We start from the raw sequence: 17,393 nt of genomic DNA on the forward strand, positions 1-17,393 counted from the left end.
GAAGATGCCAAGTTCTAGACCAACTTGGGCTACACAGCTAAGATGTTGATTCAAAACCCAAAAGAATGAAAGGCTGGAAAAAAAAAAGTTTTAGAAGAATTTATGGGTTTGTATTTTCCCCATGGGAAAGGAAAATAAGTTTTGGTATGTACAAGGAAATTTTAATCACTTGCCATAAAGGAGTAAGGAGTGGGAAAAGTTTCTTAGAGATTACGTACGCTTTACAGATAATGGAGTGCTGAACTTCAAACTCCAAGTTTGTAATAACAGGGCAAGTGAATACTTTGGTAGTTGATGTATCTGGTGAATTTTCTTCTCCAAGGACAGGTTCTGTCTTCCAAGTTTTATTCAGTTTTTCCATATCCTCCTTCAACTGATCTAAGCACTGACTTAAAAATTCATGAGCATCCTAAAAAAATGATAATATCTGCCATCAGAGCAAAGCATTTCTTTCACGATAGCTTATTAAACTGTGATTCATACAACTGTGATTCAGAAAACACCTACAAGTAGAAAGGTACCTGAATAAGGCCAGTCTTATTCTGATAAGGATTTGGAATACTTATTATATCTTTTGAATAAACATAAGGGAAGAGTATTGGAGACTTAGCTCAGCAGAAGAGCAGTTGCCCAGCATGTTTGTCTCCTAGGGTTCAAACCCCAGCACCAACTCTCTCAATGGCTGGGAGGTGGAGGCAGGAGGATCAGCATTTCAGTTATTCTTGGCTATAAGTATATACATCTATCATGCTTAAAACTGGCCTGGGTGCCGGGCAGTAGTGGCGTACGCCTTTAATCTTAGCACTTGGGAGGCAGAGGCAGGCGGATTTCTGAGTTCGAAGCCAGCCTGGTCTACAGAGTAAGTTCCAAGACAGCCAGGGCCACACAGAGAAACCCTATCTGGAAAAAACAAAACCAACCAAACAATCAAACAAAAAAAAAAATCTGGCCTGGGTTACATGAGTTACTGTTTCAAAAACTAACCAAACCAACCAATTAACCAAGAATAAAATGCATAGAAGAATCATACTGAAAGTTACTGTAACTCCTTAGGTTTTATCATTCAAGGTGACCACATTACACAAGTAACAGTTTAAAAACGAAGTCAAAAGCTAATTTCAATTTTGTATATCTAAAACATTTAAAATTAAATACTCACATTTTGGACATAGCCAGAGAATCTCTCTGCAGTAGCTGAAATAGCATTTTTAACCTTCTTAAGTAGTTCTTTTTTGGTTTCTGAATTAGAAATATCTTTTTTAATAAGCAGATTTGCAAAGCGTCTGATAAATAAGAGACAAAATTAGCATATTTCAAAAATATTCAGTAGCATATTACTATCAACAACACATAAAATGTAACTGCCCCAAATCCTATTATTAAAAACAATGAAGTTATTCAGTAAATTATAATATTACCTGATAAGTGCATTGAGTGGAATTTTCTTCCATGGGATACTTTGTTTAAGCAAATCATTTGCAAATGATTGGAGTGAAAACAGAGATTGTAAGATAGCATTCATATAGCATGTATTTCCCAAATTGGAGAATCTGGAAAGGAAAGAAGTATTTGAAGTATGTTCAACGTGGATAAAGGTTTCTCCATTGTGCATCAGAACTACCTGTAGGGCTTGTTAGACTACATACAACTGTATTGTTTCTGATTGAGTACAGAAAGCATGGAGTCCAGGGAAGCATGCATCTTTCACAAGGCACCAGCTGCGGCTGCTATGGAGAAACTACTTTAACATCTGTATAATATAACCTTACAGCACAAACTTAAAATGAAGCATTTCCTACTATTTTTCGTTATTCACGCCTTCCTCCTTCAATTTATATTTTATATAATAAAAGAAAATCATCCCTTTATTTATATGCTGTAAGATTTTAGTTCCAATATTTCAATGGCCTTTTTTTGTGCCTGTCTATGAAAAATTTAGTATTACACAAATTTATAAATCTTTTACGAATCTTGATTTTGAACCAAATTTACACGACCTTTGCCTACATGTAACTTATAGAGAAATTTCTGGCACCCGAGTTTAAAGATCTTGAATTTTATTTTTAATCACACATATGTGCGTGTCTGTGTTTGTGAACTTGAAGAGTGCAGGTACCCACTAGAGGTCATTGTACTCTCTGAAGCTGGAGTTACAGGTAAGAGGGCTGATGAGGGTGCTGGGAACTGAACTCAGGTTCTCTGAAAGAGCAGAAAGTGCTCATAATGGTTGAGGCATCTCTTTAGCATAGGCTTGAAAACTTTACAACAGGTTCCTCTGATTCTATTAGAATTTATTCTTGTACATATTTTAAAAAGAATTTATCTTTTAAAATTACTATTTTAAAAAATAATTTTAAGGGCTGGAGAGGTAGCTCAGCGGTTAAGAGCACTGACTGCTCTTACAAAGGTCCTGTGTTCAAATTCCAGCAACCACATGGTGGCTCACACCATCTGTAATGAGATCTGATGCCCTCTTCTGGTGTGTCTGAAGACAGCTACAGTGTACTTACATATAATGAATAAATAAATCTTAAAAAAAAAAATTTTAAAGTGCTTTTTTATTTCAACAATTAGGAATTTTTCTTCTATCTACTGATCTGCCTACATACATATCAACAGTTTATGAATGAGATATCATCTTTGATTTTTACTATAATTTAAATCCTTGACTCATTGCACCTTTTGTAATATTTCTAAAGAACAGTGGTAGTTCATGCCTTTGATCGCAGCACTTGGGAGGGATAGGGAGGTAGATCTTTGAGTTAGAGCCCAGCTTGGTCTAAAGAGTTCCAGGACAGGCACCCTGTCTCAAAAAACAACAAAAACCCCAAAAAACCAAGAAAATCAAAAACCTAAAAACTCAAAACAAACACCCCCTAAAACCAATCTAAAGACTTAACTGAGAATGCTTAATTTTAGTTCAAGATTACTGACAATAAACCACTACCTTCATTTAAATTTAAATTCATGGATGCTTTTGAATCTTCACCAGCTGACATATTTAAATTAATATTTCTCACTTTTCCATTTAAATTAATTAATTTTTAGACATATAATTGCATCAGATCTCCTTATAGAAGGCCATGGGGTTGTCAGGAGTTGAACTCAGGACCTCTGAAAGAGCAGCCAGCTCTCAACCCCTAAGCCATCTCTCCAGACTCCATTTCCTGTTGTTTTATAGGGAAGTGGCCTTCTTTCTTATAGTCTAAATTTGTGGACAGGATTCTAAACCCTCTTTAGTTAATTTTCTAAGGTGAAGTCTTGAATGTAGGATCACAGAAGTGGTGACAGTGAGAGGGAGGAAGTGGAGCAAGCATGTCTTGCTTTCTCCTTTCACTTTAGCACAAGCCTTCTTTTTGTCCTTGGACTTTCTGGAAGTGAGTTTTTCTTTTTCTAGTATTTCATCACCCTCACACATTAGTTTTCACATAGCTTCTTAAGCCTTTTGTCCCAACTGAGCACCCACAGGTCTAAGCGTGGAAACCAGAGAACTGTAGGAAACGGGTGTGCTTGAACACTTAGATATGCATTAAATGTGTCTCCTAGTGGATGAGCAGAGGCTTCTTCCATCTATTTCTTTGCACTGTGTGTGTGTGTCTGTGTGAACGTGCATATGTGCCTGTTTTGAAAGATTGTGAAATAGAATTAGGGAGCCTCTATTATCCTCTAGCCGGCAAGTTTTGCTTTGTTTTTTTTTTTTTTTTTTTTTTTTTTTTTTTTTTTTTTTTTTTTTTCTTTTTCTTTTTTTTTCCATTACAAGTCTTGGGATAGGATCTAAAATGCTGCAATTCCTAAGAGTTCTGAAAAGAGATTTATTTCTAGAGATAGGTATAGACATTATAGAGGAATGAAAGAAACACTGGAGGAGCCTGGTAACTTATGAGGCTGTCAACAGAGTAGCATAGACAAGAACTATAAAGTACTTAAGAGAAGATAACAGGAAAAGGAAACAAAGATCAATATATATAGACAGAAGGAGGTCTAAAAATGTGACAGGTAAATCAATTAAAAGAATAGTATTTAAATAGGTGGTGGTGGTTGATAGCACATTATCTTTAATCCCAGCATCCAGGAGGCAGAGGTCAGCAGATCTCTGTGAGTTTGAGGCTAGCCTGGTCTACTGAGCATGTTCCAGGACAACCAGGGCTACACAGAGAAACCCTGTCTGGAAAAACAAAACAAACCAGAATGCTGTCTGGGTTTGGAGAGATGGCTCAGTGTTTAAGCATGCTGGCTGTTCTTCCACAGGATTGGATCCAGTTCCTAGCCTTAGTTTTAATAATTCTGCCAAGAAGCCGGGCAGTGGTGGTGTATGCCTTTGATCCTAGCACTTGGGAGGCAGAGGCAAGCGGATTTCTGAGTCCAAGGCCAGCCTGGTCTACAGAGTGAGTTCTAGGACAGCCAGGGCTAAACAGAGAAACCCTGTCTCGAAAACCCAAACAAACAAACAAACAAACAAACAAAAATCTGCCAAGAATGCACCTTAAAAGAAACCCATTAGTATTATAAGAACACAAGTGTCACACTGCGTACCTATAATCTTAGTGGCTTTTGGAGAGTACCTGGGTTTAATTTGAGCACCCACTATTATTGATTACTACCACTATGATCTCATTTCTATGTTTGAGAGATTGATGAAAGTAACTCAACAGTAGGCCAAATGTACAGAGTTGGAGAATAATCATTGTTTCCTTTAAGATGATATTGTAGAGATGACAGGTAGATAGAAACACACATTTTAAGGTCTGAAAACTAGAGACTAGATCGTGGACTTAGTGTTTATAGCCATGATAAATGTTTGACAAGTGACCTAATTTCTAAATATTTTACAACTATAATATGAATCTTTTCTTATACTGATATCCGCAACAAATGGAGAATTACTTAATTGAATCACTTTACAAGAAAGTTAGTTCACCAACCCCTGCAACTGCTGTTGATGGGAGGAAAGGGGCACTCTAGGTTTGTTCCAGCCTGCGTAATCCTGGTTACACCTCAGTTTTTTAACAGACAGAGGAGTTGGCTGAGGAAGAAACCCCAGGCTTCTTTTGGCAGAAGGTGTCTGGCTTGAAACATTACACCTAAAAAAAAAAAGAAGAAAAAAAGGAAAATAAAAATTTTCATACTACCCTTTCCTTCAAGCAGAGTTAGCGAGATCAATGTCTAAGGGAAAACAGTCTCAAATTTAAGGGGACTATTAGTAGCAGTAGGAACTTATAAGAAAAATTCTAAGTTAGTAAGTTTATACAGAAAACTTAAAACAAGAGCCTTGTGCACATAAAAACTACATGATCCAAGCCAATGGCTTGAGAAAAACTCGTTTCCCTTTCCAATTCTCTTCTATGCACTCTGTAGTGTCACCTAGTTTTGGACAAATTCAGGCAGTATATCTACTTCACTACTTCAAATCACATCAGAGAAAATATTTAATTTTTTAAAAGAAAGATGTTAAAAGTTCATACTCGGAGGCAGAATCATTAGGGTTATTTAAAATTCTCCTATATAATTTTGATTGCTTTCCAAAAAGGTTAAAGCACTTTTTATTTTCTTGAATGGTAAATCTCTGTCTCCTCACATTTCGATTATTTATTACTACAAGTATTAATCTTTACCAGGCAGCATGTGACCTTGTTGCTATTTTAACTTGCATTCCTAATTACATTTGAGGTTGAACACCTTTTTAATAATTGTTTGTTTCTCTAAATGGTCTATATTAAGTTTTTTCCCCCAGGGTCTCACTATGCATCCCTGCCTGGCCTTTTTATGGAGATCAGGCTGGCCTTGAACTCACTGAAATCGGTCTGCCTCTGTATACAGGGCACTCACATTGCAGATGTGCACCATCATGCTGGACAAATATAATGCTCTTTGTTTATATCCCTGGATTATAATTTATTCTATTACTAATATCTAACTCTATTTCTCTTGCTATAAATGACAATCTGCTTTTTAAAAAAAAAAAACCATTTTACTCATGTGGGACTTTTTGTTTGGTTTTGTTGTTTTCGGGATAGGGTTTCTTTCTTGTAGTCCTAGTTGTTCTGAAACTTGCTTGTTAGACCAGGCTGACTTTGAACTCAGAGTCCCCACCTGCCTCCCATGTGGATCTTTAAAGTAATATTTGTTGTTTGGCATTTATTGAGGTTTTTCAACATGAGGAATTTCAGCATTTTCATCTGAAATTATTTCTTTGACAATTTCCTTGACTTTATTTTTTTTTTTCCGAGAGTACTATTGTAACATAGAGAATTCCCAAACTAAGCCTCTTAGTTGCATTTACATTTACTGTTCTGTACTCTATGACACTGTCTTCTTGTCAAATGGTTATTATTCTTCCCCCGGCCCTTTATTTTTACAGAGGATTTTATTATATTACAGTTTCTAATTAATTTTTAAAAATAACACATACATATTAAAGTTCTTAATTCATTTTAAAAAATAACATCTCTCTGTGTGTATGAGTGCATGTACATGTGTGTAGCACTTTGTGTGTGTGTGTGTGTGTGTGTGTGTGTGTGTGTGTGTGGTGTCAAAAGATCTTCAGGAGTCACTTTTCTTTTACCAGGTAGGTCCTGGGGATCAAACTAAGGTTGTAAGGTTTGGAAAAAAATGTCCTTACCCATAAAGCCATCTCACTAGCCCTCATAATTCTTCATCCAACTCAAGTAACCAGATACCACTATAAGGCCTGGTTTGTATCCTTGCTCTCTACTTAGGGAATACCAGGAAGAGATCATTATTTCAACCCCAGGAAACTTTACAAGGATGTTCTGCCCTGGCTTAAATTTGGCTTTTCTAGAAATCATGTTCTGGAATGCCTACACACACACAGACACACAGACACATTGTGTACATGCTTGGAACTTTGGAAAAGGGTGCCAGTTTTTCTAAAACTGAAGTTGTAGATGGCCATGGGCCACCATGTGGGTACTGGGAATTGAACTTGGGCCTTCTGCAAGAGTAGTACATGCTCTTAACCACCGAGGAATGTCTGCAGACCCCATAACCACACTTTTGAGAGCCTTGCTGTGTAGCTCTAGCTGGCCTGTAATCCACTTTGTAGACCAGATTAGCCTTCAATTTGTGGTACTTGTACTTCCTCTCTGCCTCCTGGGGTTACAGGCAATGCACTGTCATGCTGGCTGAAAACTAAATTGTTGAAAAATGTTACCGATGGAAGAAATGTATGTAGCTTTAACTTTTTAAAAGGAAAAAAAAATGTGTTAATTTTTGGAAGTAAACTATTACTTCATAGGAGACAAAGGCAGTTCAAAATGTCCCCAGAGACTTTAACATGACCATGCTTGAGAGGATGGAGAAATGCAGTGGTTAAAAGAGGCTAATGTCAGTCAACATGAGTAGCATCAGTACAAATCTTTCCAGATCTCAATTCATCATTGTTGGACACATTTAAGAACAGATAAAACTAAAATATTTCTTGAGTATTTTCCACCTAAAGTGTCATGATGTTATCATCAGAATTGACTCTGCTGTGCTTAAAGTAGGGCATTAATTGAGAGTATAGAGAAGAGCCCATTCCATCACTCAAGATTCAGAAGACGGAAAGCCCTTCAGCTTCTACAGTCAACACTGTAACTAACGCATACCTGTCCAGGTTAGTGCCACCAGAAGAGTAGTCCTTTGATCCAGCTCTGCTCCCATAGAATGAGGATGAGTGCAGAGGTAAAAGCCCTACACAACACATGAAAGAAAGCTTAATGCCTAATTTAACCACCGAAGGGCATCTAATAAGATTACACAACTTATATTTAACTCTACTCTTAATTCATGCCCATCCAAAAGACCAATACTGTGAAGAAAGTTACAAGAGCAAAGCAGTGTTCCTCTGCCTGAAAGCTGTTCATGGCCCTCCTCTTCTAGCTTCTAATCCCTTCCCCCTTTTTCCCTGAGAGTTTCATGCATGCATACAATGATGTCATCTGACTCCCATTTCCTTGCTCTCACTCTCTCACCATTCTTGCCAACACCCTCGTTCCCAAGAAGTGCCCTCCTGCTCTGTGTCTTCTGTGTGTGGCCCACTGATTGGTTTCTTGGCTTTTTGTGACTTTTATAGCAGAAGTTCTTTTTTTGTTTTGTTTTGTTTTTTTTCCAGACAGGGTTTTTCTCTGTGTAGCCCTGGCTGTCCTAGAACTCAGAGAGATCTGCCTGCCTGTCTCTGCCTCTTGACTGCAGGGATTAAATGACTGTGCCACCACTGGCCAGCCAGTCAGAAGTTCTTAAGACTTTTTCATTTGCTTCAGCAATTCCTCGGGACCATAGGTAAATAACTCAATTACTGGTAGTAAGTTATAAGTAAGTTTATTTTAAAAACAATTCTTTAACATACATATAATTTTATCATTTACTAAAGATAATAGCAATTTGTATACTAATGAGATGGCTTATATATTTACTATTTATGTTTGCTAATTGTTGGTTGGTTATAATTGCTTAAAACAAACGGGTGCTATTAATATGATCTAAGTATCAGCATTTCAGAAATAAGGCTTTTATTAGTCATACTTCTTCCTGTAGGAATCCCACTGATAAGGAGCAACACTGATGAGCCTTAATTTAACTCAAGACTCTGATTCCAGTCTATGGTCCTGGCACTTTAACACTAAAATTCTACATACTGAAATAGAGGAAAAGAAAGTAAAATCTGGATTTTTCTGGGGTGGGTGGGTGGGTCCAGGAAGTGCTGGAATTAAAGGTATGAGTCACCATACCTTTACTTACTGCTGGTTTTTTGAGAGACAGTTTCGTGTAGCCCCACCTAGTGTCAAACTCACTTTGTAGCTGAGGGTAGCCTGTGAACTCCTGGTTCCCCGCTTCTACCTTCTGAGTGCTGAGATTATAGGTGTCTAACATTATGACTGGATAATAGTCCTTATTTATTTATGTCCAGAGTATGTATGTCTGTCTGTAAGCATGCAACACAGCACATGGGGAAGTCAGAGGCTAATTTTCCAAAGTCAGTTTTCTCCTTCCACCATGTGGGTCACTGAGATCAAATTCAGGTCTTCAAGGCTTGGTGGAAAATACTCTAACCCACTGAATCATCTTGTCAGCCTTCATTAAAATACTCTTGTCAATTACTGATACATGTTAGTGACTAATGACTAAAACTATTCCTAAACAATGTGAAAGGCATATGCTAGTTTAATATACTCTACCATAGAAACAAAAAAATGAGACCATAATTAAAGACCAAAACTTACCTGATGTTCGATTTTCTTCTACCTGTTTCAAACTCAGCTGCTTTTCTCTACTGCTGGTTAAATATTTTCTTGAAGGGTCTGTCATAGCTTTGTTGTTCCTAAAGTTAACAATTTTAAATCAATATAGGGACTGTATAAAGATATTCTTAATGCTCAGTGAATTAAGAACTATAAAGATAAACTTTCATTATGTCAAGAATCAATATAAACTATGACTCTAGCAAATTAAGCAAAAATAAACTATTTTAAAATTATTAAAGACAGCAAGATGATAGAGATTTTTCTTGGCTAAAAGCAAGATCAGGGGGCTGGCCATACAGCTCAGTAAATAAAAGGCTTGCCACAAAAGGCTAATAATCTAAGTATGATCCCAGGATCCCACATTGAAGGTAGAAAATACAGAACACTCCTGCAAGTTGTTCTGTGATCTCTACATGTAAGACATTGCATGTGCATATGCACACACAAACTAATAAAAGTTAAAACTATTTACCTCAAACAAGAACAACTAAAGATTTCAACTATCCAATATTGATGCTTTGTGGTTTTAAAAAATAAACTCTAAAATGTTCTTATGTCAACATATAATTTGAAATGTTTAGAAAATATAAACATTTCAACTTGTAGTGTTTAATAAGTTTAAGTGCATGAATACAAAGTTAAGACTTTCTTCTTTGAGATAGGGACTCTCTATGTAGCCCTGGCTGTCCCAGAAATAGTTCTGTAGACCAGGCTGTCCTCAAACTCAAAGATCCATCTGCCTTTGCCTCCCAAGTGCTGAGATTAAAGGCATAAACCACCACACTCTGCTTATGATGGGTGTCTTTAATTCCAGCCTTCAGGAGGCAGAGGCAATGGGTTTCTGTGAGTCTGAGGCCAGCTTGGTATACAAAGCAAGTTTCAGGAGAGTTATAGCTATACATACAGAAACCCTGTCTTGAAAAACAAAACAAAACAAATAAAGGCAAGCATCATCACACCGGGTACAAAGTTAGGAATTTTAAACCTCAATTCCTCCCTATTATTTCCAAGTACCTGAAAGCAGAATATCTACATAAATAAAACCTTCAGGTTTTGATTGAAATTTCTAATTTAGGCAAATCATCATAAATTAAGCTTGTAGCAGACAATGCTGTTGCTCTGCCCATATTCCCTCTGACTTCATTTTTGTGTCCTATCTTTCACATCTTCACCCTACAACCTGTCATTAAGAAATATAGCTAATCCTTGCACTCAGGAGGTGGAGGTAAGAAGGTCAAGAATTCAAAGACAGCCTGGGATAGTGAGTTTCAGACATAAGACCCTTGTGCCTCCTTCTCTCTATCCTTTAATGAACTTGGCCCCGTAATTAATTTTCTTTTTCTGATAGAACAAAACAGAAATGTTTATGAGTTCTGATCTTAAGTGCAAAAATGTCTTTCAGATTTCGAACTCCTTTGAATCCTGCCACTGCTATATGAATAATTATAGGCTTTCTTTCTATATGGTGGAAGACACATGGCTTAATTACTTCAACTGATAGCAACTCCAGGGTCAGCCATGAGTAAGGCTATTCAAAGCTTCCTAGGCCACTTACTGACCAGATTCACGGGAAATATCAAAGGGTCTATATGAAACTGGTTAAGCCAAGTTCAAATAAGCTGAAGTGACTATAATTTATAAGCAATGATTTTGTTGTTGGTTTGTTTGTTTTTTGAAACAAGCTCTTTCTACATAGCCCCACTGTCCTACAACTCACTACGTAGACTAGGCTAGCCTTGAACAGAGAGATCCACCTGGCTCTGCCTCTTGGATGGATGGATTAACAGTGTGCACTACCATGCCTGGGCAACAATACTTTTTGGGCTATAATTTAAAGACACTATATTGAACAACATGTTATACAGTAATAGGTAACTGCTACAAGCAATATGAGGTAAAATGTAGCCATGTAGACTACAACACTGACTTGCTGCTACTATGAATATTGATCTGTTCAAGAGAAGATGGCAGGCTCAGCTAAGACCATTGTGTGGAGTCATTGGCCCAGAGGAATGAAGCAGGTACCTTAGGATTTAAGAGTAACACTATCCTGTCTGCAACAAAAAATTCTAAGTTATCTGTGAGGTAAGATATGCTACTATTTTCTTGAGGCCCTCCAAGAAAGTGAGCACGTGATGACTAGTCACTAAGGGACTATGTCACCAGAGGCATCAAGAACTGATGCTGTCACACTATAAAGTTCTACAGTCAAAGGGGCACAGCAGCCACCTACCATACCCGGGATTGAATATATTGAGGCTGGGTGACTTCCTATGACCAACGGAAAGAGTGATAGTAACATAGACCTGATTTGGACACTAGTACAAAATGAAAATCAACTACAACAGGAGGAAAGGATTGTGTTGAAAGATAAGAGGAGATGAGTTCTATGGAACATATCTCACCACTGGCTGTGTGGACAGAAAGAGACATGGACTACTTACTAGTTGGCAGCAAAGGATTTAGATGGATGGCTAGGTGCTAAAAGATTAGGAAGAAATGATATACAGAGGAAATATATGGAGAAGTATGTATAAAAAATACTGTTTCATATGCTAATTTTTACCAGGGAAATGCCTGAAAAGACCTTACAAACAGCGGGGTAACTTGTCTGGCAACTCAGCCAATCTCTGTCCTTAGCTATTCTCATTTTTCTGCCAAAGATCTAATTAAAACAGATATAGTGAGCTGGGCAGTGGTGGCGCACGCCTTTAATCCCAGCACTTGGGAGGCAGAGGCAGGCGGATTTCTGAGTTCGAGGCCAGCCTGGTCTACAGAGTGAGTTCCAGGACAGCCAGGGCTACACAGAGCCCTGTCTCAAACAAAACAAAAAGAATATTTATAAAACAGCTATAGTGGCAGAGATAAAATCGATTGTATGGATTTCCCCCATCAAATTCAGCCACTCCTACTGCTGTTGTATCTTAACTGGACAACAGTAGAGACTAGTTCTGAATTTGATTGAGCCCATTCTTATGAAAAACAATTTGTCACTTGGTTGCAAATGATTTTACCAAAATCCTTCCACCCTAGGAAAGACTATAAATGAGCCAGAGATGTCTCAGTGGGTAAAGACACGTAACACCAAGCCTGATGACCTCAACTCAGAAGGAATAAATGTTGATTGCTTTTAGGCTAAGTTTACAGTGATTTTTTAGGGCAGTCCCAGGGATCTAACATTGTCTCTGAAAAATATATCAAAAGAAAACCTAAAAGTCTATACTAGCCTACTTGGATTGTCATAACAAAACACCACAGCCTGGCTACAACATCAATTGATTTTCTCAGTGTGTATGCTACTAGGTATAGGGTCATGGAGACTCAGTTTCTGGTGACCCCTCTCCATGGCTTGTGGATGGTTGCCTTTTCACTATACCATCATATGGCCATTGGGCATAGAAAGAGATCTGGACATCTATTCCTTGTCTCAGTCCTTTTGGATCAGAGCTACACCTTTAAGACCTCATTTAATCTCATCTAACTCCATAAAAGTCCTAGCTCCAAAACCAACTTTGTGATGAGTGCTTCAACCAATGATCTGGAGACAGGGAATAGCTTTTTGATATCTTTCACTCACTCACTCACCAGAAAGAAAGGGAGGTGGTGTGACACCTCTGAAAGCTTTATGTCACAGAAAACCAAAAATGCAGCCCTGACAAGATCACCCTCAGGGATGCGGAGATGCTGAAACTTACTATTCCAGCTTCCTGCGTGATTCTACCTCAGACTGCATCAATACTATTTCTTCTAAAGACTTTACTCCAGGACAATTTCAAAACAGCTAGCTCTTTAGGTCCAGCCTCACAGACTGATCAAATCAGGACTTAAGCCTCAACTTTCTCAGCATAGAGGAACTGGACAACAAATGCTACTACATCCTGGGTTGAACAGATAATAGGTAGCTGAAGAAATGCAACATTTGCTTGTTCAGATACACTAAGCAAAGATATATGGTCTTCAAAAACCACAGAGACTTGCAAAATTATGGTATTTAAAGGTGTTTTTATGTCAGCTCCTGGCAGCAACCCATTTGATTTGAAAGATGATGATGAACACTGAAGGAACTCCATTTGCAGAGGACTTCATTTGTGGCACACTAGCCACTGGGCAAAGAAAATGACCTAACTCCATCTGCAGACACAATGCTGTCCAGAATGGATCAACAGGGACAAACAGATGCAGGGAAGTCAGTTGCTAAGTCAGGGTAAGCAAGTCCTTCATAATTTCTGCTTTACAAAAGGTCTGTCAGATATTCTGGGCCAGAAGGTTGAAGATGATGCTCCAATATTTTAGAGAATATTGGTGAGTTAGTTGACTCTGTCATTTCTATAATTTATGGAAGCTGTATCCCTGTGCTTCCTCCTGCACACTTCTCAGGTCTCTGATGGGGTTGACGACTAGACAGTTATAGTCTTACTATAAATTTAAGTTGTTTAGGATTTAAGAAGATGTCCTAGGTCTAAGAAGATGTTTTTAGGATGGTAATACAGGTTAGGATAGAATATGGTTTAGATGCAGAACGCTGAACTCACAAAGATAGGATAAATGATAGAATACTTTAAGTTGCCAAATATAAATGCATTAGACATTATGAAAGTAACTAGTACCTAATAGTTTTTATAATTGTTTCATAATTGTTCCTACTTATGTTGTTTATTATTATATGAAAGAGCCTATTTATTTAGGCAAAAAGGGGGAAAATGTAATGGGTTGGTTTGATGCTGCTTGTATTCTTATGCTAAATACTGGTTCTCAAGATGTGGTTGCTTCTGACATCAAGTAAATCCTCACATATACCAAGTGATGCTATATAAATCTTATTCCCCAATGTAACTGGTCAATAAAAGACTAGAGCCTGTGATTGGGCAATGGAGGGAAAGAGGTGGGACTTGAGGATTGAATGAGGGGATAGCAGGTAGAGGGAAAAGAGGGGACACAAAGGAAGAGGAGGCTGTCATGAGAGGAGATGTACTGTGAACATATGGCCAGGAGAAACAGCAAGTAACAAGGGACATTATGGCTGGGGAATAAGTTTAAATAGCCCCAAACCTGCAGTCTAGGCTAACAGCTTATAAACAAAATACCTGAATTTGTGTCTCTTATATGGGCTTCCTAGAACTATATATTCATTTTACAAGGAGAAAGGCTGAACTAAAACAGTAGCCCAACAAAGGCTGGGGCTAGTGACGTACATTTGTAATCTCAGCACACAGGAGGCTGATGAACTCAAGGCCAGTACATACTTATCAAGACCTTGTCTCAAAAACAAAAATAAACAAGAAATCTAAAGAACAAAAAAACTATTTTTATTTCAAGTTCTTCAGCTCTGTTCTCTCATTGCAACAAAGGATCGGAGTTGTGCAACAGAATGACAAGAGCTAGAGCCCCCATGAAGTCTCTGTTCTAGTATCACCAAGACACTTTATAATAGGAATGATCACAAATTGAGCACTGCTACTGCAAATTCTTCCTAGTTTTAACAATTGATGTAAGAAGCACTAGTCAAGTGCCGCAAAGGCTCTTAAAGCAACTTACGATGATGAATCATTTTCCTTAGGATAATCTTCAGTCAGCTCTGAACCAGATAACATTCTTTTTCTCTTTTCAGTGCTATAGAGAACAGGTTTTAAAAAAGACCTCTTTTACAAAGTCATAATTCATACCATCAAAAACAATAAGCCAGGGCTGGGAAGAAAATGTGACTTAGTAAAACACTTAACAGGCAAGCACGGGCCCACATGAAAGCTGGATTTGAGGGTGTGTGATTATGACCCAATTGCTGGGACGGTTACTGGGGCTTGCTAAGCTCCAAGTCAGTGTGAAGCCCCATCTCAATACAAGGGATAGATAGCATCTGAGGAATGACCCCCAAAGTTGTCTCATGGCTTTCACACATGGGCAAATGTGCACACATATCTATACATGCACACCCACCCACATCCAGACACAAAAACTAAAAACATGCTCAAAGATAGAAAAACAATAGCCTGATTCTTTACACTCTACTTAATATGCTGTTTGTTTGCATGCTCAGTGCTGTCACTGACATAAACTGGTGACAAACACTTGTAATTACACATGAAAAATGGCTTCTATCCTTGCTGCTTTCTTCTCCTTGAATTTCTTAAAATCCCCAAAGACATTACAAACAGGTCCTAAAGGACGAATAAATCTTTCCTACCGGTTTTCTGATAATCCCGACCTAAGAGGTGTTGATGTCAGCGTCAAAGAAGGAATAGTCCGGGTAACAGCCACTCCACTTCCGGCTACAGTCTTAATCGGTCCTCTACCAGGACTGCCAAGAACTTTTCGAAATGGAATTTCATCTTTAGTTTCTAAACCTCCTCTTTTTGAAGAGGCCTGTAAAGAGAAAATGTGAGACAGTTAAATCTTTGACTTAAATGAAAGCATATTTAAGACAGGATTGCATCTAAGCTCCAGGACAACCTCAAACTTGCCAAGTTTAGCAGAGGAGGGCCTATCTAGAACTGGTCCTCCAGCTACTACTTCCTAAGTACTAAGATTATAGGCATGCAGCACTGTATCTAGTTCATGTGATTCCAAGGGGCAAATCCAGGGTTTCATACATGCTAAACAAGAAACTGATGATCTGAATTTGATCACCAGAAGCATGTAAATTGTAAGGAGAGAACCAATTCCACAAAACTGTCCTGACTTCTATACATGCTCTGTGGCATGCATGCAGCTGCATATACACACACACATGTACACACATACACTAAAACCCAAGACAGAACCTTTTTTTTTTTTTGAGACAGGGTTTCTCTGTTTAGCCCTGGCTGTCCTAGAGCTAAAACTCTGTAGACCAGGCTGGCCTCAAACTCAGAAATTCGCCTGCTTCTGCCTCCCAAGTGCTGGGATTAAAGGCGTGCGCCACCATTGCCTGGCCGGCAGAACCCATTTTTTTTTAATTTTTTTTATTTTTTAAGATTTATTTATTTATTATATGTAGGTACACTTTTGCTGTCTTCAGACGCACCAGAAGAGGGCATCAAATCTCATTACAGGTGGTTGTGAACCACCATGTGGTTGCTGGGATTTGAACTCATGACCTTCTGAAGAGCAGTCGGTGCTCTTCCCAGCTGAGCCATCTCACCAGCCCGGCAGAACCCATTTTTAATTACTAACAATGACAAAAGTCAAGAATGATAGCTGATGCATGCAGTTTCAGTTTCAGCACCTGGGAGGCCTTGAGGATCCTTGTAAGCTCAAAAGCACCTTGGACTACATACTGATTTCAGACCAATCTAGAGTACAAAGTGAGTCTAGGTCTCAAAAGGTCCCTGCATAATAAATAACACTAAAGAAAGATGTGTTCTAGCAATCAGTATGTAAAATGATCTTTGTGGAAAAAATAAATCCTGCTTATGATATGAAATGAAGACAAAGTTTGGGGATGTAGCTCAGCGTTACATGTTTAACATGCCCAAATAAAAATAAAAAAGACAAGAAATAAAGGATGGAGGTGATGTCACATTAATATCTGATTGATACAACTAAGTATCAAATGAGGTATACTTAATAAAAGCCAAATGATTCTTCTTTATTTCTCTTTATTTGAGAAATAAAGCAAACATATAACAATGGGGAGAAAGAATATAACCTAAAGTCTACTGTCAAATGAATTAAGGGTATATTCAAGGATGATCTGTGCAGTAATGTGAATATATTTGAGAAATAGCATTTGAGATGAGTGTTCAGCCAATGGTGTTTTATATGTTGATATTAAGAATTATATAATTCTGAGACCAAAGAGATGGCTCCATGGCTAAGAGCACTTACTGCTCTTGCAGAGGACCCAGGATTTAATTCCCAGCACCTAATTGGTGGCTCATCCATAACTCCAGTTCATGTAATCTGATGCCCTCTTTTCATCTCCAAGGGCACCAAGCATGTATGTGGAGAATAGACAAAATACTCACATTTAAAAAAATGAATACATTGAAAAAAAAAGTGACGGGGCTGGAGAGATGGCTTAGTGGTTAAGAGTGCTGACTGCTCTTTCAGAGGATCCTGGTTCAATTTCCAGTACCCACATGGCAGCTCAAAACTTTAACTCCAAGATTCAAGACTCTTACACAGATATGCATGTAGGCAAAACACCAACAGACATTAAAAAAAAAAAAAAAA

At 38.1% G+C, this 17,393-nt stretch overlaps 1 protein-coding gene across 13 annotated transcripts in view; it reads right to left on the reverse strand.

Moving 5' to 3' along the window:
* Positions 1–17,393, reverse strand: part of Usp37 (ubiquitin specific peptidase 37) — a 106,384-nt gene that overhangs the window by 35,325 nt on the left and 53,666 nt on the right. For all 13 annotated transcript variants that reach the window (XM_031367950.1, XM_031367957.1, XM_031367953.1 and 10 more), the window contains 8 exons: positions 15,424–15,602; positions 14,778–14,852; positions 9,222–9,319; positions 7,608–7,692; positions 4,923–5,081; positions 1,419–1,550; positions 1,160–1,283; positions 219–409 (listed from right to left, as the gene is read on the reverse strand). In XM_031367950.1, coding sequence (XP_031223810.1) covers positions 219–409; positions 1,160–1,283; positions 1,419–1,550; positions 4,923–5,081; positions 7,608–7,692; positions 9,222–9,319; positions 14,778–14,852; positions 15,424–15,602 — 1,043 coding nt within the window. The remainder of the gene's footprint in view (positions 1–218; positions 410–1,159; positions 1,284–1,418; positions 1,551–4,922; positions 5,082–7,607; positions 7,693–9,221; positions 9,320–14,777; positions 14,853–15,423; positions 15,603–17,393) is intronic.

The sequence above is a fragment of the Mastomys coucha genome, unplaced genomic scaffold, assembly GCF_008632895.1.
Source record: "Mastomys coucha isolate ucsf_1 unplaced genomic scaffold, UCSF_Mcou_1 pScaffold14, whole genome shotgun sequence".
NCBI classification, from domain to species: domain Eukaryota; kingdom Metazoa; phylum Chordata; class Mammalia; order Rodentia; family Muridae; genus Mastomys; species Mastomys coucha.